The sequence below is a fragment of the Ovis aries genome, chromosome 1, assembly GCF_016772045.2.
Source record: "Ovis aries strain OAR_USU_Benz2616 breed Rambouillet chromosome 1, ARS-UI_Ramb_v3.0, whole genome shotgun sequence".
NCBI classification, from domain to species: Eukaryota; Metazoa; Chordata; class Mammalia; order Artiodactyla; family Bovidae; genus Ovis; species Ovis aries.
In genome coordinates, this window is record NC_056054.1 from 199,620,472 (window position 1) to 199,642,008 (window position 21,537).

Consider the following 21,537-nt stretch of genomic DNA (forward strand, 5'->3'; position numbering starts at 1 on the left):
TTCTGGCTATTATGAATAATGCTGCCATGCACATTCATTGACAGGCTTTGGGTAGATAAATGTTTTAATTCTCTTGGATATATACTTAGGAACAAAGTTGTTTGATCGTATGATAACTTTAAGTCTAATCTTTTGAGGAACTGCTAGGCTTTTTTCAAAGTGGCTATGCCACTTTACAACTAGCCAGCAATGTATGACAACTCCAATTGCACTACATCTTTTTTTTTTATATGTTTCTGTCTTTTGTATTATAATCATCTTAGTGTGGGTGATGTTGTATCTCACTGTGGTTTTGATTTGATTATTTCCTGGATGACTAATAACATCGTTTCCTATGATATTAGCTTCTAGTATATCTTTGGAGAAATGTCTATCAAGATCATTTGTCCATTTTTAAATTAAATTATTTGTCTTCTTACTGATTATAAGAGTCTTCATATAGTCTAAATACAAATCTATCAGATATATGATATCCAAGTGAATTCTCCCAGTCCATGGGTTGCTATTCACTTCCACGATAGTGTCATTTTAAGCACAAAAGTATTAAATTTTGAAAAGTCTAAGGAATCAGGTTTTTTTGTTTGTTTGTTTTGTTTTTTAAGCTATTAGTACTTTTGGTCTGGGCTTCCCCAGTGGCTCAGTGGTAAAGAATGCACCTGCAGTGCAGGAGATGCAGCTTCAATCCCTAGGTCAGAAAGATCCCTTGGTGAAGGAAATGGCAATCTACTCCAGTGCTTCTGCCTGGGAAATCCCATGGACAGAGGAGCCTGGTGAGCTACAGTCCATAGGGTTGCAAAGAGTAGGACACGACTGAGCGACCGCGCGCATGTACACAGACAGACAGACAGACAGACACACACACACACACACACACACACTGGTCATTTAGAAAACAAAACATCACTCTCTGTTGGTTGGGTGGCAGAGGGAGCCAAGAGGATTCCTTACTGCACTTCTAGCAGTATCTGAGAAATAACATTTTCCAGTATTTTCATATAAGTAGTATAATATCAAGATGATACAATCTCAAAACAGTCAAGTTATTAAAATAACTTGAGTAATGGGCTTATTTTGTGTAATGGGCTTACATGTCTGACGACTAGTACTTGAAGCTTTGTGAAACACATTTCTTAAACTAATATTCATCTCTTTAACTCACTTTAATTCATATAGTTTACTTATACCAGCAGAATGTTACTGTTATGGATCCATTGTTTATCATCGATATAAGCAATCTATTAGAATTAAATGATCACTTTAAAATGTCTTAAGTTCACTTATTTTTAAGGATGTTCATAGGCACATACAGATAGAAAGCCTGTTTCCATTTAAAAAGTACAAGTTAGTTAGGTTAAGACAATCAGTTTTAAAAATGGCTTACAATTGGCACACACATAATGTTTCAAATATCAGTTCAGGAGGTATCAGAACTAATGTGGTAAAGGAAGGAGGAGATGAATCATTGAGGCTCAAACAAAAGAGTCATATGATAATTCTGCAGAAATTTTGCTATTTTTTTCTGAATAAAAAGAAGCATACATCAGCTCATCAGTTAAGTAACTTTTTGTCTTCTATCATTGAATCTGAAGAACTTATCATATTGATCTTTGAATGAGGAAACACTGAGTAACATAATGGTCCTTTCTTTTTAGCAGTTACTTAGAGGATACAGAAAACACTTTTATATCATCACAATAAGAAGAAAAGAGTTATGGTATTGAATTATAATCCCAGAAAACATCATCTTTTCAACCAAGTGCATTGCCTTCAAGTGATACAAGGCACTGCAGAGATAAAGTGAGAAATTTTAGCTGAATCAGTAGCTGCCATTAAGTTGTCCATATATACCTCACTTGCCTCAGTTGTACTATTTTTTACTGCTACAAATACCTGCTGTTACTTATGGAGAAATCAGAAAGCAGTTGTAACTATGTCATGCACTAACTCAATGCCAATTCCAAAGTGGGTTTTCTAGCAGACTTCTAGAATGTGATTCTTACATCCTTATTGGATTTGATGACAATATTTACTTATTTACTCAGCAAATATAAATTCATATGGCTCTTGTTTGCAGGAAACAAAAAGATAATCTTCCTTCAAGGGCTATATAGTCAGGTATTTAACACAATTATTTATCAGCTGCACAAGCTTCAGGCATTGTGTGTACACTTTTAGACCATCTATAAGGTATAATCTGTGAAGTAAAATTAATGGAATTTTAACTTTACATTTGAGCAATTTGTGATTCAGAGTCGCAAAACATAATTCAATTCTCTTCTGAGGTCTTGAACCCCAATATGATAGCACAGCAAGTTTGGACTCAGGACCTCAGAGAGGTCAAATTCTCAGAGACAAATTCTAAAATTCACAAGTGGCCCCATGTGCACGTACATGAAAAGTATACCTACTGGCTCAACAGCAGTAAGTACCCGATTGGTATCTTTCATTTCAACAAATGTCCAGTTCACAGTTTTATGTAAACTGGAAATATGTATGTTCAAATAACAAAATATACCAAATTAAACTTTCATATCTATAGTTAATGTATTCACTGAAAGACGACATATGACTTTCCTGGTAATTCTTCCACAGTATGAAAGGAAACTTAGCAGTTATCTTCCAACACGGTATTTTTGTGGAGAGGACAAACCAGTTACTCACCATGACAAATGGTGATATGTAGGATTAGTATTAACCGCCTCCAATCTTCTGTTCAAAGAGACTACCTTTATCATCATTACGCTTTAGTTTAGCTATAAGGAATGCAAAGGAAATGGGTGTTGAAATGCACAAAAATGTGACCTTATCTGAGATTCGGCTCTTGCTCTTAAAACACAATATTCCCATGCATTTGCCATGGTAAAATCTAATCATCTTGAGTAAAAAACATAGACAAATTTGTATTTTATTGTTCATTTGCTTTTAAATAAATTTTTTAAAAAGATAAAGGAATAAAGGGAACCATGGCATCTGAGACTAAGGCTACCACCAAAATAGATATTTAAACAATGGGAGAGAAGGAAAGAAATAAGGAAAGCAGTCCTGACAAGAAAACTCTTTAATTTTGCAACTGTGATGTGTGCTTCCGCATGGACATAGAGCTAATTATTTCCACTAAGATCGTGTTATAAAATGGAGAAGCTCAACAGGCAGCTTTGTGAGCTTCTTTTTAAACCAATGTCTAGATGGAGTGACTCAGTGTAATGTAACACAATCATCTCTGAGCTAAGATCTTGCAAACAAATCACAGCTAAAATCTACCCCAGGGACCATGGCCAGGACACCAGGGAAGGCTTCTTCTTCCCTGCCTAGGCTCCAGTCGAGCTGGCTTCTCCTGGATACTTCACAGCACAGCTGCCTTGCTTCCCTTCCTCCTATTTCACTGCTGGGACCTAACCCACATCACACACTCAGAGCACACTCTTACACTGGGGCAAGTCAAATGGGCATTTTGGGGAAGAAGTTTTGGAGAGGTGCAACCCAAGGGAAATCTTCAACATAAAGTTCCACATGAAAATGTTACATTTTCTTGGCACTCAAAATTGAAAAGCTAACTTTATTATGCTTGTCACATAAGACACAAATACAAACATCAGCTTCTTTAAAAGGAAGAGGTATAAATGTTATTGAGATACAATTATATACAATATAAAAATTAATTGCCCGTCATCAAAATCATGGCATGCAACTCTGAGTCAGCTAACCACTCCTCCACCCCCACCTCATTGTTACTTAACTGTTGAGGTTTCCTGGCAGGTACAGACTAATTCAAAATACCCCAGATCTGCTAAATATGGGAACTGCAAAGAATTAGATCCTCTTTTCTTTTAAAATAGTATTTTGCCCCTATTACTTTACTGGACTCCATTTGGCAACTTACATATGAGGTTTCTACTATATTTCAGCTTTGACTATAGCTTTCAAAGAAAGCTATTAGTAAGCAGACATTACAGATACATGGACAAGTCAGGTGTTTTTTTCTGTTTGTTTGTTTGTTTGGTTGGTTGTTTTAAACAAATTGTGTTCTTATTGTTTAGTTGCTAAGTCCTGTGTGACTCTTTGAGATCCCATGAACTGTAGCCCACCAGACTGCTCTGTCCATGGGATTTCTCAGGCAAGAATACTGGTGTGGGTGGCCATTTCCTTCTAGAGGGGCTCTTCCCCACCCATGTGCCCTGCTTGGCAGGTTGATTTTTTACCACTGAGCCACCTGAGAAGCCCAATCAAATCATGCTATGCAGCTTACATTTTTCCCAAAGGAATATGGGAAGAGGAAAATGACACTATACACACCTCTTCTCTTTTTCAACAGGAGAAGACCCAGTTCCTATCTCCATTTCCAAGAAGCCAAACAAAGCAACACCCAAGTCTTATTCTGCAGGAATATTCTCCATCTTAGCACACAGTATTACCATGTCGCAACTCTCATCCCCCAGTAGCACACATGTTTGGGTTGCAACAAATAGTATGGAATATTAAAATTTTAATTATTAATTTCCCCTGCGGCTGCTCATGACTTTTGCAAGCTAGAACAAGGAGCACAAGAAAATAGAAGCTCCATGGCACATAAGACTCCACCCTGATTTCATGGCCAGCAAGCCCTGAGGCCACATGAATTACAAAGAAAAGCCATCCATGCAACACGGACACACCTGAAATAATTTCTCAGGTTGCCTCATAAATTATTGCTCTATGAAAGGAATGCAGTGTGGGAGCACTGGGATTGAAACTCAAGATATGTTCATGTGACCAAACAGCAAGTATGTACTCAGTTTCCAAACAAACTAAGAAATTGTAATAATTTTAAAACATTTTAAATAGGAAAGATAAATATATCATTGATAGAGCAGCAGCATTCAGGAAAGACAAACCCCAAACCTTCAAAGACCTGAAGTTACAAACAAGCTCCAACACAAGCTAACCGTCTGAAACCCAAATAGGAAGGATTGGCACTTCCCTGGCAGGCCAGTAGTTCAGTTCAGTAAGTTCAGAGTTGTGTCCAACTCTCTGCGACCCCAAGGACTGCAGCACGCCAGGCTTCCCTATTCATCACCAACTCCCAGAGCTTGCTCAAACTCATGTCCATTGACTCGGTGATGCCAACCATGTGAAGTCAAGTGGGCCTTAGGAAGCATCACTGCAAACAAAGCTAGTGGAGGTGATGGAATTCCAGTTGAGCTATTTCAAATCCTGAAAGATGATGCTGTGAAAGTGCTACACACAATATGTCAACAAATTTGGAAAACTCAGCAGTGGCCACAGGACTGGAAAGGGTCAGTTTTCATTCCAATCCCAAAGAATGGCAATGCCAAAGAATGCTCAAACTACCACATAATTGCAGTCATCTCACACAATAGTAATGCTTAAAATCCTTCAAGCCAGGCTTCAGCAATACATGAACCGTGAACTTCCAGATGTCCGAGCTGGTTTTAGAAAAGGCAGAGGAACCAGAGATCCAACTGCCAATATCTGCTGGATCATTGAAAAAGCAAGAGAGTTCCAGAAAAACATCTATTTCTGCATTATTGACTATGTCGAAGCCTTTGACTGTGTGGATCAAAATAAACTGTGGAAAATTCTTCAAGAGATGGGAATACCAGACCACTTGACCTGCCTCTTGAGAAACCTATATGCAGGTCAGAAAGCAACGGTTAGAACTGGACATGGAACAACAGACTGGTTCCAAATAGGGAAAGGAGTACGTCAAGGCTGTATATTGTTACCCTCCTTATTTAACTTATATGCAGAGTACATCATGAGAAATGCTGGGCTGTAGGAAGCACAAGCTGGAATCAAGATTGCTGGGAGAAATATCAATAACCTCAGATATGCAGGTGACACCACCCTTATGGCAGAAAGTGAAGAACTAAAGAGCCTCTTGATGAAAGTGAAAGAGGCGAGTGAAAATGCTGGCTTAAAGCTAAGATCATGGCATCTGGTCCCAACACTTCATGGGAAATAGATGGGAAACAGTAGAAACAGTGGCTGACTTTATTTTTCTGGGCTCCAAAATCACTGAAGATGGTGATTGCAGCCATGAAATTAAAAGACCCTTACTCCTTGGAAGGAAAGTTATGACCAGACTAGACTGCTAAAAGCAGAGACATTACTTTGTCAACAAAGGTCTGTCTAGTCAAGGCTGCAGTTTTTCCAGTAGTCATGTATGGATGTGAGAGTTGGACTACAAAGAAAGCTGAGCACCAAAGAACTGATGCTTTTGAACTAGGATGTTGGAGAAGACTCTAGAGAGTCCGTTGGACTGCAAGGAGATCCAACCAGTCCATCCTAAAGGAGATCAGTCCTGGGTGTTCATTAGAGGGACTGATGTTGAAGCTGAACCTCCAATACTTTGGCCACCTGATGTGAAGAGCTGACTCATTTTAAAAGACCCTGATGCTGGGAAAGATTGATGGCAGGAGGAGAAGGGGACAACAGAGGATGAGATGGTTGGATGGCATCACCGACTTGATGGACATGGATTTGGGTGGACTCCGGGTGTTGGCGATGGACAGGGAAGCCTGCCGTGCTACAATTCATGGGGTCACAAAGAGTTGGACACAACTGAGCAACTGAACTGAACTGAACCGATGCCATCCAACCATCTCATCCTCTGTTGTTCCCTTCTCCTCCTGCCCTCAATCTTTCCCAGCATTAGGGTCTTTTCCAATGAGTCACCTCTTCACATCAGGTGGCCAAAGTATTGGAGATTCAGCATCAGTCCTTCCAATGAATATTCAGGACTGATTTCCTTTAGGACTGACTGGTTTAATCTCCTTCTGTAAGATTCTATATACCTCAGAGCCAAAAACTCAAAACATAAAACAGAAGCAACACTGTAATAAATTCAGTAGACTTTAAAAATGGTCCACATCCAAAAAGAAAAAAAATGAAAAATAGGAAAGACTGTGTGGACCATTGCTCAAAGTCAACATCTTATTTCTTGGGACTACAACAATATGGTTTCTCTGCAAAAGAGGAAAACTGTAGTTACCATGCACATATGAGAAATATAGAAAAGGAAGCTCAGACTGGTGATGTGGACAATTCACACAACTTGAGCTCTTTTTACAGAGGTGATCACAGGGAATTGAGAAGACAGTGCTCTTCTTATTGGCAAGCTTGGGAACCTAGGTTTTATTTAAAAAAATTTTTTTTTAATATAAATTTATTTATTTTAATTGGAAGCTAATTACTTTACAATATTGTATTAGTTTTGCCCTACATTAACATGAATCCGCCACGGGTGTACATGCGTTACCCATCCTGAACACCCCTGCCACCTCCCTCCGGGTCATCCCAGTGCACCAGCCCCAAGCATCCTGTATCCTGCATTGAACCTGGACTGGCGATTCATTTCTTATATGATATTATACATGTTTCAATGCCATTCTCCCAAATTATCCCACCTTCTCCCTTTCCCGCAGCGTCCAAAAGACTGTTCTATACATCTGTGTCTCTTTTGCTGTCTTGCATACAGGGTTATCGTCACCATCTTTCTAAATCCCATATATATGTGTTAGTATACTGTATTGGTGTTTTTCTTTCTGGCTTACTTCACTCTGTGTAATAGGCTGTCCAATCCTATCCTTATCCCTGGAATTGCTCCAAGTGTTTTCACACTATCCTAAATGAAGACAGAGAAATTGTATTTGACCAATTCCAAAGAAACTTGATTCAAAAATACTAAATCTTTAGTTACAATTAATATAAAATACCTGAAATTTCCTCCAAGTTGCCTAGGTACCAGTCCCTGCCCTACCAAACTCAGTGCAGGGAAGAAAAGTCAGCTTTGTACCAGGAATTAGAAAGCCAGCGCTCTAGGCATGGTTTTGCTAAGAGAAGGGAAAGGAAATCATAAGTCCATGGATTTATCCTTTGTATTCTAAGAAATCAAGAGAATTTCAAGGTGACCGTAAGTACACTTCACAGGAGTCTAATCTGTGCTTTCATTAACAGCAGAATGCCAGATGGGTGGGGTCTATATTCATACTAATTGAAAAAATATATATAATCATAAATATTCAATTTCCCTTTAAGTTATGTCTTATTTTGTTTACTCCTTCATGTTTCCCAGCCATGTTTTAGAGGAAGTGCCACAAAAGAGAGGCATTTTAGAATAGACTTATTGAAACACTAAAGGGAACCAGTATGTCCCTTGGTTGCTCTTAGTATCCACAAGTAACCATTACCTCTTAGTTCAGGAAAAAGAAAAAAAAAAATCATTGATTCTACCTCTAATGAGCCTCACTGAGCAATATTCTTCCTCTCTCTAGACGAAAACTAGAGTTTGGCTAAATGACCTCTAAACTGTGATACTCTAAGATCATGCTGAGTCTGCAGTTAAACCCAAAACCATCTCAGAACTTCTCACATCTGTTCTTCTAAAACTACTCCCTAACACACACTTTTTATCATGATTAGAAATTTTAGTACTAAACACTATGGTAGTTTAATCACATTACTCTGTGCCATGGCTGGCATAGATGTGTTAATACATTTTAAAATCATCTGTAAACGTTCAAAAGGTGTTACCCCTAAACCCACTCTAACCAGAAATATCATTGCTACCCACCCCCCAAATTTCTCCTTTTACTGTAAGAGTCCTTGGGTATCAAGAAGGATATTTACGTATTAATTAGAGCATGGGATTCCATCTGCTGTTCGCTTTGTACTTCACATACCCCATGTCATAAATGAACTACTTTAGTCTTTCAAAAAGGCATTCATTCTCTTTCAACATCCCATGACTTACGTATTTCTGTTATTCTCTCATTTGAATTGCATGCCCTTCCCAAGTATGCAGCCAAAGGAACTCAAATTCTACCTGCTGAGGGTAGTCCTCCCTGACACTTCCCTAGAAAAGTATAAAATATAAAGTTGATATTCCTATTTTTGATTTCCCAACAATTTCAACATCCAGTGAGTCACACAATAACTTCAGGTAGCACATCCAACAAGCCCTTCTTTTGTGACCCACTGAACTGTTTATGCATCTGGTCTCTTCTGTAAGACCAGAAATTCCTCTAAAGCAAGAAAATGTGGATTCTAACCTCTATATTTCCAATGCCTAACCCACTATGGGATCTCAATAAATGTTGGCTGAATGAATGAAAATGTGGAATGAAGCATATCTCCCAAATAAAAACTATGGATAAAAAAGTGAATAGAAATAAAGCTGGGAAATATGACAGTAGAAATTGCTCCTTTGGTAAAAGGAAGAAAATGCCCCCATAAAATCTATTTTCAGATATTTTCAGAGTTGTTAAGTAAACAGAGCAACTTTGGACCTCTTACTGTACAAACATTCTACCTATATGATTTTATCCTCTATCCATGAGTCAATGAAGCCTTGCAAAGTGATTCAGGAAAGGTGGGTTCAGTAAAGCACACAACACATGATTGAATAGTGAAAACGCACAGACCTACTAGCCTACTTTAAGTTGTTAGTGATTTAACAGGTTTTGCAATGAGCTTTGGATCAAAAATGGAAACATCAAAGTTGGCCATTAACAGTCTACATTTTGAGGACTGTTCAAGTACCTTTTAATTACAACACGACACAGTCTACTGCAGACACCATCTTCTCCTGGCACATATTTTTAATATTTTAAGGGTGTGATTATTGTTCTCACAGTATATAATTATGTTAACCAATAAATACTAATGTATCTAATTCAGTTCCACCAGAGTAAAAATAATTCAGAAGAATGAGCTGTTTCTCCCACTTAACTTTTGCTTTCGTAAATTAGAATAAAGAAGTTAGAATGGATTGCTGTTTAACTTCTGAATGGAACAGACACATGAAAAGTAGAATTCTCAACCTGTTCTACTTGAGTTACCATTAATAACTTTTTTAATTTTTAACTTTCATACAGTTTTTAAAGGTAACTTTCCATTTACAGTTATTACAAAATATTAGCTATATTTCCTGTGTTGTACAGCATATCCTTGAGCCTATCTTATAACCAATAGCTTGTACCTCTCACTCTAGAAAGATGCAAGAGGTCTCTGAAATGTTCTCCAGCTAGCCTTGCTTACTCCTACGTTTCTAAATGTTGTTTGATGTTAAGCATGTTTCCAGTTCCACCCAAGCAAATAGCTCAAGCCCACTTTACACAATGGCAAGGCCACTGACTTTGCCACTGGACTCATCCGTTTTGTGCATAAATACATATATATGTCTTCTCTTTTTTAAATAGGACTTTTGCTTAATCTTGTTTTTTCCTCCTAAATTCTCATACCCTAATATATACTGGGGAGATTCAGATTAGAGGTTTTTCTTAACATAGCCTACATTCTTTAAGACTGTCTACACATGCCTCCAATTCACCTCTGCATTTTAATAGGTTTATTCAGCAGCCACATTTTGTTTGTGCAATCTCACTGTGCATACAAACTCATAATCACTGATATTTGAACGGTGCTTTCCTGATTATAAAGTACTTTCACATCTCTTCACACTAGAGTGAAACAAAGCTATCTCAACTCTGAGACACAGATGCTTGTGGATGAGGAAACTAAGACCTGGTAGGTAAGTGGCTTGTCTGAGGACACATGACTATAATGTGAGCACAGCTGGACCTTGAAATTAGATCTGTGTTTGATTTTCAAGTTCTAGATGATATTGAGATTTTTCTCTGAATGTTTTTCTTTTTATAAAAAAGCCATACTCAAGAGACACTGATCAATCACACGAGAAACAGTGTCTTATTTCCTATGTTCCTTCTCCAGGATGAACTATAGATTTTCTCTGCTTGGAAGCCTTCAACTATCCCCCATTACTGATAAGACAAGCCAAAATCTTCATCTGGCACTCAAACATGTCCATAGGCTGTGAGCAGGAGAACTTCTAGGCTTGTAGTCCACTTGAAGCTTTCAGTGGCCTCGTCTGCAACCTCTAGGCAGCTTGCAGTTCTCTGAATGCACCCTGGACCTTCCTTCCTTGTGGCTCAGGTTGCTTTCCCCTCTCGCCTCCAACATCACCACCTCTCCATCCCTCAGCAAAACATGCGAGTATTTGGAATAACCTTTTCAGATGTTGCCACCTTTAAAAGAATATCTCAGTCTTTTCCTTGCTCTTTGATATATCTGCCACTGTTGAACTTATTATGGGCTCCTGAAAGAGGACCATTTGGTCCTATTTTTCTTGCTTTTAACCAACCTCTTTCCTTCTTCTATAGCTCCCCCAAAAGACCACAGCAGGTGCCACCTGTCTGCAGCTCAGCACGTGTTTATAGAAACAAAGTGCATTTTCACCACCGACAGGCCACGTGAAGCCAACAGTGATGGCAGCTAAGGAAGAACTCAGCACTAGTCTGTGTTGCCTTGTGCCCCCACATAACCGACAGTCCCATTACAGGTCTAGAAAAGGCAGGTGGAGCACGTCTAATGAGGAAAGCACCTTACTCAGTACTGTGCTGAAATGACTGGCAGCAGAGAAGCAGGGCTGGTTTTTTATTTGTGAAAGGAATCACTGTGAATATTGCAGATGCTACTGGAGAGCTGGAGGGCTGAAGGTCAAGCAAACGTAACACAGTGACAACAGTTTGGGTCCAAGGTCTGTATGAAGAGTACAGCTGGCTGTCTTCCAAGGGCTCAGAAGCTCTGAAATTGATTTACCATTCCTTTCTTGAGACTGGAGCGAGGCATGGAATGACCACCAGCAGTGCAAGGTCAGCTTCCGAAATGCAGATAATAAATAAAGGTGAAGAAAAATAGCCACCCTCCAAAGGAAGCCAGGGGATGCAAAGAAGAACTAATAACTAGACACCACTTGCATACGAAAAAAAAAAAACTGGAGGTTCAAGAGGGAGGGGACATATTTATACCTATGGTTGATTCATGTTGATATTTGACAGAAAACAACAAAATTCCGTAAAGCAATTATCCTTCAGTTTAAAAAAAATAGATTAAAAAGAAAAATACATTAATTGCTGTACCAAATGCTATTACAACTGGGAAGAAATTGATATATTCAAACTGTTGGTACTGATATAAGCTACTCAGTATCCATGGAAAGAAAAATAAGAAATAGTCATAATCCCCAATGTAGAAATCCCACTGTGAGTCAGGTAAATAGCTCCAAAGAAAATATACATGAACATGTCCTATGCAGCATTACTTACAACAACTGAAAAAGGAAGGTGTCTCAATGTATTTGATGTAAGGAACTTCTTAGAAAAGATGTAGTTTTCACCCTGACTTTAAGACAGCCATGCTAAACCATATCTCTGAAGATTCTACTAACATATAACAAAATATCCACTGAGGCTAAACCAGAAAAGGAGCAGGGCAATGGCATAAGAAGATTTAACTTATAATGGGTAGGATGCTGTGGTGCTATTTTAGAGAAAATACTAATCAAACCAGTTAAAGAAATTTCTGTTGACTGACACATGTAGATATTAAAAAGATAACTTAGACCATAGACACTGAGAAAATCAAAAAAGAAAGAAGGGCTATAAGAAGCAGCTTGTGCTTTTAGGTAATTGCAGATTATCTGTGGCTAATATTCACAGCGAGCTCTTACCTGCGGGGGCCGAGGCTTGTAGGGGGAGCTGCACTCCAGGTCAGCCAAGATGCTAGTCAGTGAGTCAATCTCAGCATCCAGGCTGGAGCGTCTCTCCTCAAGGGTCTTGCCTCCAGGATTTCCCTGCAAGAAGCAACATATTGACATTAAAAGTGGAAATTTCCGGTTTCCATCCATTTCAGTCTGGGTTCAAATTTCTCAAGTACAAAGTGACTTTGTCTAAGCTTTTTACCACTTCATATATTCAGCTTTTATAAAATTTTTGAGGTAGGCTGGGGTATTTGACAAATAAGACAACTTTGACAAGACAACTGGAATATATGAGAAGATTTTCCCAAAGTCATACTCTTACAGGATCTTTTCTTCGATGCATATGCAAGTTAAAGGAAGTAACTGCCTCCATACCTGCCCTCAAGGAGTAGATCCAGCCAGAGAGGTGATACAAATTCTGTGTTCAGAAACCACAGTATAGCACTTCCCTGGTGCTGCAGTGGTTAAGAATCCACCTGCCAATGCAGGGGACACGGGTTCAACCCCTGATCCAGGAAGACCCCACGTGCCACAGGGCAACTAAGCCCATGGCCCACAAGCTTGGATGCCCATGCTCCGCAACAAGAGAAGCCACGCGGCCAGAAGCCTGAGCACCACGACAATCGTGAGTAGCCCCAGCTTGCCACAGCTGGAGAGTAGCCCCTGTTCACCTCAACAAGAGAATGCCCACTTGCAGCAACAAAAACCCAGCTCAGCCAAAAATTTTAAAAAAAGAAAAGAAAAGAAGCCACCGTATAAAAGGATGGGATTTTAGTTGAAGCAGGAAAAGGCAAGGAGAGACTTCAAGTCCAGGAAGAGCAATCGGTGAGGGATCAGTGGATTAGGTGTGTCTGTGTCAGAGAGACGGCAAGCCTGAAGAGATATCCCTAAATGATGAACTAGAGTAAGACTGCCCAGGTTGTAGCCAAGGGGCTGGAGAAGAAGCATGTGGCAATGACCAGTGATCATGAAGCACAGGATCTATGAATTTCATGTCAATGCTCCATGTTAGCAGGAGCACTGACTACTGCTTGTATTCAGAATCCACGAGAAGTGAGCAGAGGGCAGTAACACCACCATAAGGGCCTGCACAGGAAGTGGGAACAGGCTTGGGAAAAACAAGGAGTCTGCCTAGAGTTTAAGGCAAGGAAATAAAGAGTGAAAGTGAAAGTCACTCAGTCATGTCTGACTCTTTGTGACCCCATGGACTATAGCCTGCACCAGGCTTCTCTATCCATGGAATTTTCCAGGCAAGAGTACTGGAGTGGGTTGCCATTTCCTTCTCCAGGGGATCTTCCTGACCCAGGGATCAAACCCAGGTCTTCCACCTTGCAGGCAGGCTCTTTACCCTTTGAGCCACCAGGGAAGATAAAGAGTGAAATACAAAGGAAATAAACGGGCAGCCCTAGCACAGAGTTGGACATGACTGAGGTGACTTAGCAGCAGCAGCAGCAGCAGGATTTGGAAGCAGGGTGACCTGAAATAATCTTTTAAGATAACAATGTAATAATGATCATAGACATGTGATGGGAATGTCTCTTAAGACTCCGTCAAGAAATCAAAGTGAATGTGCAGTAAGGCCCATTAGGAATGAAATAATAAGAAATTAGTGCAATTGAATCAACTCTACAGAACTTGTCTAAGGAAGTTAAATATCAGTATAGTGTCTTGAAGTGTTTAGAAGAAAAAGCCAAGAAACCAGACTATCCTCAGCAACAACAAAAATTAGGGTGACCTGACAAGATAGTGCTTACATCTTATAATTATCTAAGTAAATTTATCTTTATGAATCTGACACAATGACAGCATAATGGTATGTCCTATTAAGACCACTAGTTTCTTTTCTCCTAGTAGCTTCCTCCCCAAACCACCTTCCCTGAGTCCTTAAACTTATTTAATTCTCTGTATAAAACAGCTCAAATGAGATCGACTGTATTAGTCAGTTTCTTGTGAATTTAGCCAGCAAGAGTTAATCTTTCAGGACCTGATCTGTTTAGATCAGATCTATCTCCATCTGTTTATGTCATCTTTGATTTCCTTCATTTGTGTCTTATAATTTTCTGTCTGCAGTTCTTTAGTATCCTTTGGTAAGTTTATTCCTAGATATTTTATTCTTTTGTTGCAAGGGTGAATGGGATTGATTCCTTAATTTCTCTTTCTGATTTTTCACTGTTAGTATATAGAAATGCAAGTGATTTCTGTGTATTGATTTTATATCCTGCAACTTTGCTAAATTCACTGATTAGCTCTAGTAATTCTCTGATACTATATTTAGGGTTTTCTATGTACAGAATCATGTCATCTGCAAACAGTGAGAGCTTCACTTCTTCTTTCCTGATCTGGATTCCTTCTATTTTACTGTCTAGTCATCCCCATAGCCCCCAAGCAATCAGACATAGACTGGCGATTCAATTCACATGATAGTATACATGTTAGAATGGCATTCTCCCCAAAATCATCCCACAGTTCATCTGCTGATGGACATCTACATGAGCTATTATAAACAGTGCTGCAATGAACATTGGGGTACATGTGTCTCTAGTGGGGATTGCTGCATTCAGTGTAGGAGGGCAGCATTTTATTGCTTGCAGATTTTGGAGCAGCCATTCTGACTGAAGTGAACTAAATAGACATTTCTCCAAAGAAGACATACGGATGGCTAACAAACACATGAAAGATGCAAATCAAAACCACTTCTATTTCTTTTTCTTCTCTAATGGCTGTAGCTAGGGCTTCCAGAACTACGTTGAATAATAGTGGTGAAAGTGGACACCCTTTCTTGTCTTGTTCCTGATCTTAGGGGGAATGTTTTCAGTTTTTCACCATTGAGAATAATGTTAGATGTAGGCTTATCATATATGGCCTTTACTACGTTGAGGTTGATTCCTTCTATGCCCATTTTTAAAAAAAGTTTCAATCATAAATAGGTGCTGAATGTTATCAAAGCCTTTTTCTGCATCTATCGAGATTATCATATGGTTTTTATCTTTCAATTTGTTAATATGGTGTATCACATTGATTGATTTGCATATATTGAAGAATCCTTGCATCCCTGGAATAAACCCAACTTGATCATGGCGTATGAGCTTATTGATGTGTTGCTGAATTCTGTTTGATAAAATTTTGTTGAGGATTTTTGCATCTATGTTCACCGGTCTTACTGGCCTGTAATTTTCTTTTTTGTGTCCTCTTTGTCTGGTTTTGGTATCAGGGTGATGTTGGCCTCACAGAATGAGGTTAGAAGTGTTCCTTCTTCTGCAAATTTTTGAGTTTTAGGAGGATAGGCAATAGCTCTTCTATAAATGTTTGATAGAATTCTCCTGTGAAGCCATCTGGTCCTGGGCTTTTGTTTTGGGGAAGATTTTTTATCACAGCTTCAATTTCAGTGCTTGTTATTGGGTTGTTCATACTATCTATTTCTTCCTGGTTCAGTTTTGGAAGGTTGAACTTTTCTAAGAATCTGTCCATTTCGTTCAGGTTATCCATTTTATTGCCATATAGTTGTTTATAATAGTCTCTTATAATCCTTTGTATTTCTGCATTGTCTGTTGTAAACTCTCCTTTCTCATTTCTGATTTTGTTGATTTGATTCTTCTCTTTTTTTTTCTTGACGAGTCTGGCTAAAGGTTTGTCAATTTTATCCTCTCAAAGAGCCAGCTTTTAGTTTTTACTATTTTAGTTTTTTACTACTGTTTCTTTCTTTTCTTTTTCATTTACTTCTGCTCAGATCTTTATGATTTCTTTCCTTCTACTAATTTTTGGGGGTTTTTGTCCTTCTTTTTACAGTTGTTTTTGGTGTAAAGTTAGGTTGTCTATTCAATGTTTTTCTTGTTTCTCGAGGTAGGACTCTATTGCTATTAAACTTTCCTCTTAGAACTGCTTTTGCTGCATCCCATAGGTTTTGAGTTGTCGTGTTTCCATTGTCATTTGTTTCTAGAAATTTCTTGATTTCCCTTTTGATTTCTTCAGTAACCTGTTGGTTATTTAGGAACGTATTGTTTAATCTCCATGTGTTTGTTTTTCTTAAAGTTTTTTTCAGTAATTGATATCTAGTCTCACAAGTTTGTGGTCGGAGAAGATGCTTGATATGATTTCAATTTTCTTAAGTTTACTGAGGTTTAATTCATGACCCATGATGTGGTCTATCCTAGAGAATATTCTATGTGCACTTGATAAGAAGGTGTATGTATTCTTCTGCATTTGGATGGAATGTCTTGAAGATATCAATGATATCCATCTCATCCAATGTATCATTTAAGACGTGTGTTTCCTTCTTAATTTTCTGTTTTGATGATCTGTCCATTGATATGAATGGGGAGTTAAAGTCTCCTACAATTACTGTGTTACTGTCAATTTCTCCTTTTCTGTCTGTTAGTGCTTATCCTACGTATTGAGGTGCTCCAATGTAGGGTCCGTAGATATTTACAATTGTTATGCTTTCCTCTTGGACTGATCCCTTGATCTTTATGTGGCGTCCTTCCTTATCTCTTATAATATTCTTTATTTTAAGGTCTATTTTGTCTGATATGCCAAAGCCTTTGACTGTGTGGATCACAACTGTGGAAAATTCTGAAAGAGATGGGAATACCAGACCACCTGACCTGCCTCTTGAGAAATCTGTATGCAGGTCAGGAAGCAACAGTTAGAACTGGACATGGAACAACAGACTGGTTCCAAATAGGAAAACGAGTACGTCAAGGCTGTATATTGTCACCCTGCTTATTTTACTTCTATGCAGAGTACATCATGAGAAACGCTGGGCTGGAAGAAGCACAAGCTGGAATCAAGGTTGCTGGGAGAAATATCAATCACCTCAGATATGCAGATGACACCACCCTTATGGCAGAAAGTGAAGAGGAACTAAAAAGCCTCTTGATGAAAGTCAAAGAGGAGAGTGAAAAAGCTGGCTTAAAGCTCAACATTCAGAAAATGAAGATCATGGCATCTGGTCCCATCACTTCATGGGAAATAGATGGGGAAACAGTGGAAACAGTGTCAGACTTTATTTTGGGGGGATCCAAAATCACTGCAGATGGTGACTGCAGCCATGAAATTAAAAGACGCTTACTCCTTGGAAGAAAAGTTATGACCAACCTAGATAGCATATCGAAAAGCAGAGACATTACTTTGCCAACAAAGGTCCATCTAGTCGGGCTATGGTTTCTCCTGTGGTAATGTATGGATGTGAGAACTGGACTGTGAAGAAAGCTGAGCCCCAAAGAATTGATGCTTTTGAACTGTGGTGTGGCAGAAGACTCTTGAGAGTCCCTTGGACTGCAAGGAGATCCAACCAGTCCATTCCGAAGGAGATCAAGCCTGGGATTTCTTCGGAATGAATGATGCTAAAGCTGAAACTCCAGTACTTTGGCCACCTCATGTGAAGAGTTGACTCACTGAAAAGACTCTGATGCTGGGAGGGATTGGGGGTAGGAGGAGAAGGGGACGACGGAGGATGAGATGGCTGGATGGCATCACTGACTCAATGGACGTGAGTCTGAGTGAACTCTGGGAGTTGGTAATGGACAGGGAGGCCTGGTGTGCTGTGATTCATGGGGTCGCAAAGAGTCGGACATGACTGAGCAACTGAACTGAACTGAACTGAACTGTCTGATATGAGGATTGCTACTCCAGCTTTCTTTTCTTCCCATTAGCATGGAATATATTTTTCCGTCCTCTCACTTTCAGTCTATATGTGTCTTTAGGTCTGAAGTGGGTTTCTTATAGACAGCATATATATGGGTCTTGTTTGCCAGTCTGTGTCTTTTCGTTGGAGCATTTAATCTATTTATATTTAAAGTAATTATTGATATGCATGTTCGTATTGCCATTTTCTTAATAATTTGGGGTTGATTTTGTAGATCTTTTTCTTCTTTTGTATTTTTTGGCTATATAAGTACCTTTTGGACATGACTAAGTGACTTACAACAACAATATTTGTTTCAAAGCTGGTTTGGTGGTACTGAATTCTCTTAACTTTTGCTTTTCTGAAAAGCTTTTTATTTCTCCATCAATTTTGAACGAGATCCTTTCTGGGTACAGTAATATAGGTTGTAGATTTTTTCCCTTTCAGAATTTTAAATGTATCCTTCCATTCCCTTCTGGCCTGCAAAGTTTCTGCTGAAAGATCAGCTGTTAAATATATGGGATTTCCCTTGTATATTACCTGTTGCTTTTCCCTTGCTGCTTTTACTATTCTTTCTTTGTGTTTAGTCTTTGTTAGTTTGATTAGTATGTGTCTGGGCATGTTTCTCCTTGGGTTTATCCTGTATGAGACTCTTCGCACCTCCTGGACTTGATTGACTATTTCCTTTTCCATGATGGGGAAATTTTCAACTATAATCTCTTCAAAAATCTTCTCATACTAACTATGGGTACTTTTCAATCAGAAAATCTAAAACAATCTTTTAATCATCTTCTCATTCTGAATATATTTGTATGATCCCTCTGGAAGTAGTGTTAGTTGCTCAGACCCCATGGACTGTAACCAGTGTCCATGGAATTCTCCAGACAAGAATTCTGGAGTGGGTAACCATTCCCTTCTCCAAGGGATCTTCCAAACCCAGGGATCAAACCTGGGTCTCCTGCATTATAGGAAGATTCTTTACCATCTGAGGCATCAGGGAAGCCCCATGACCCCTCTATGGCACTCTATCCCTTCAATCTGTTTTGTTTACATTTCTCATAATATCCATCACCATCTAACATTAACTTTTATGCATGTTTGTATTGTGCTTTCCCAGACAGCTCAATGGGTAACAAATCTGCTTGCAATGCAAGAGACACAGGAGATGTGGGATTGATCCCTGGGTCAGGCAAATCCCCTGGGAAAGGAAATGGCAACATACTTCAGTGTTCTTGCCTGAAAGCTCCCATAGGCAGAGGGATCTGGTGAGTTACAGTCCAAAGGGTCACAAAGAGTCTAGCATCAGTCTCCCTAAGAGAATGTACACTTCATGAGGACAAGGAATTTGTTTCCCTCCTCGTCGCTTCTCCAGAATCTTGCTCAGCGTCTGATCTATGTACATGTTCAATATATAATTGGAGTAAATCAATGAATAAGTAATGGCAGACTCTGCCATAGGTCCAGCCAGTAACCTTTCCTGTATCAGCATCTTTTGAGTCAAATCAGCTAGAAGCACAGCAGGATCAATGAATATGAAAGGAAGCAAAAGGTGACTGCACACACAGGATGACTGTGTGTGCACACCTGTGTGTGTTTGTGTTTTTCACATCTTAGGACCCGGACTGGAAGGTCCTTCTTGTGAAAATTGAGAGACTTTCCTTAGCCCCCTTGCTATAGCCAGAAAAAGGCAAACACTGTAATGACAGGTTATTTATGTTTTCTCAGTGTCTGAATCTCCAGTGTGACCCAACTCTCTAAGGCCAGTGCATCTCTGTCCTAGGACCAGATGTTTTCAAGGAATGAATCTCTCTATCAGAGGTGATCTCATCTTCACCTCATTGAGTAACTATGAAATACTGTAGTATTATTAAGACAGCAGTCTCTTAAAATTTTAAATTCATGTGAACATCCTGGCAATGGATTCTGGTACAAGTAAAGGCAGGACATTACTGTTATGGAAGGCAACTGAGAACTGTATGAACTTGATTCTCTTCTATGCAGCTAAAAAACAGTATTATTAACATGAAATTCGATCACTGTGTTTCCATAAACTCATGGACAGCACAAACTATTGATATGGGAGGTGGGTTGGAGGCTAGTTAAATTCTCCCTTGGGCCACAGTATCCTCATCTATAAAACTAGGAGAAGATCACCTGCCTGACCTAAGCCAGAGGGACGTTACAAGACTCAGATAAGAAAATGGGTGGGAAAAACACTCTTTAAATTGTAAAGTACTATAATTATAATGATTTTTCATAAATAGCAATAATTATAGCAGCCAGTAACCATAAATTAATATGAATAATATAGTTATTGCTAATTATTCTTCTTCTTAATGGCAGCATCATTCATTAAGTATTCCCTTGGGGTATCAGCAAAGAGACAGGACTTAATCAGGTCTTCAGCATCTGTACTTTACTGTAGCAGATGGCGTGGCAACTGCCCACACCTTAAGTACTGGATACCATGGAGTCTCAAAAGTTACAGAATTATGCTGAGCAATGCAATGAAATGAGTAATTACAGTGTCCAACCAGCCTGAGCACGTAAGATTCATTCTCTCTTCCCTCTGAATAGGGACTACTCCCCATTTTCAGTTTCTCATTTCTCATGATGCCACAGAACACTATCCAGACTAAAGCTGTGAGGTTTTTCACCTAAGACTCCCCTCGCTGCCCCACCCAGCCTTCTGATAATAGCTCTGTTCCTATACTGCAATTGCCATTACGGACTAGGATAGGCTTCTTTCTCATTGCCGACTCTCTACTTAATGTCTCAGTTCAAATAACTGAAGTCCTGCACAAGTCCTACCACCAGACCTTCCTTTGTGCTTCGTCTACCACCACAGCACCTTTAGACCCAGAAACTACTTCATTACTCTCAATATTTAACACTACACACTAGGACACAGTTCTATAACCCGCTAATGGAATCCTACTCACTTACCTACATGTCTCCTCCTTAACTCCCTGTCACTGTTGCCTTACCAGTCACCTGATGGTTGAATGACCTGCCCAAGGCCAAGTAACAATAAAGAGGAGTCTCCTGCCTCTTTGCCTAATGCTTTTTCTAGATACCACAAGGCCACCTATGAAGTGGTCACTTTAATAATAACGATTCTTACATTCTTCAACAAGAGAGAGATTCCACTGTCTTAGGCCAGGTTCTGCCAAAAACAAAGCTTGAGACAAAAGCTGGGTGCAGGTCATTGGTTTGGGGAATCAATTCCCCCTCAAAAAAAAAAAAAAACAAAAAAACCAGTCCTGAATGACTGACTAATTTAAGAAAAAAAGGAGGAACAGCCATTTCAAAGGTGCATAACTGAACTAGTCACCAATACGGACAACTAGGGCTA

The 21,537-nt window shown here is 39.2% G+C and overlaps 1 protein-coding gene across 1 annotated transcript in view; it reads right to left on the reverse strand.

The window, feature by feature from the left end:
* Positions 1–21,537, reverse strand: part of LPP (LIM domain containing preferred translocation partner in lipoma) — a 750,332-nt gene that overhangs the window by 380,403 nt on the left and 348,392 nt on the right. The window contains exon 6 of the mRNA XM_042233292.2: positions 12,530–12,652. Within this exon, the coding sequence (XP_042089226.1) occupies positions 12,530–12,652 (123 nt within the window). The remainder of the gene's footprint in view (positions 1–12,529; positions 12,653–21,537) is intronic.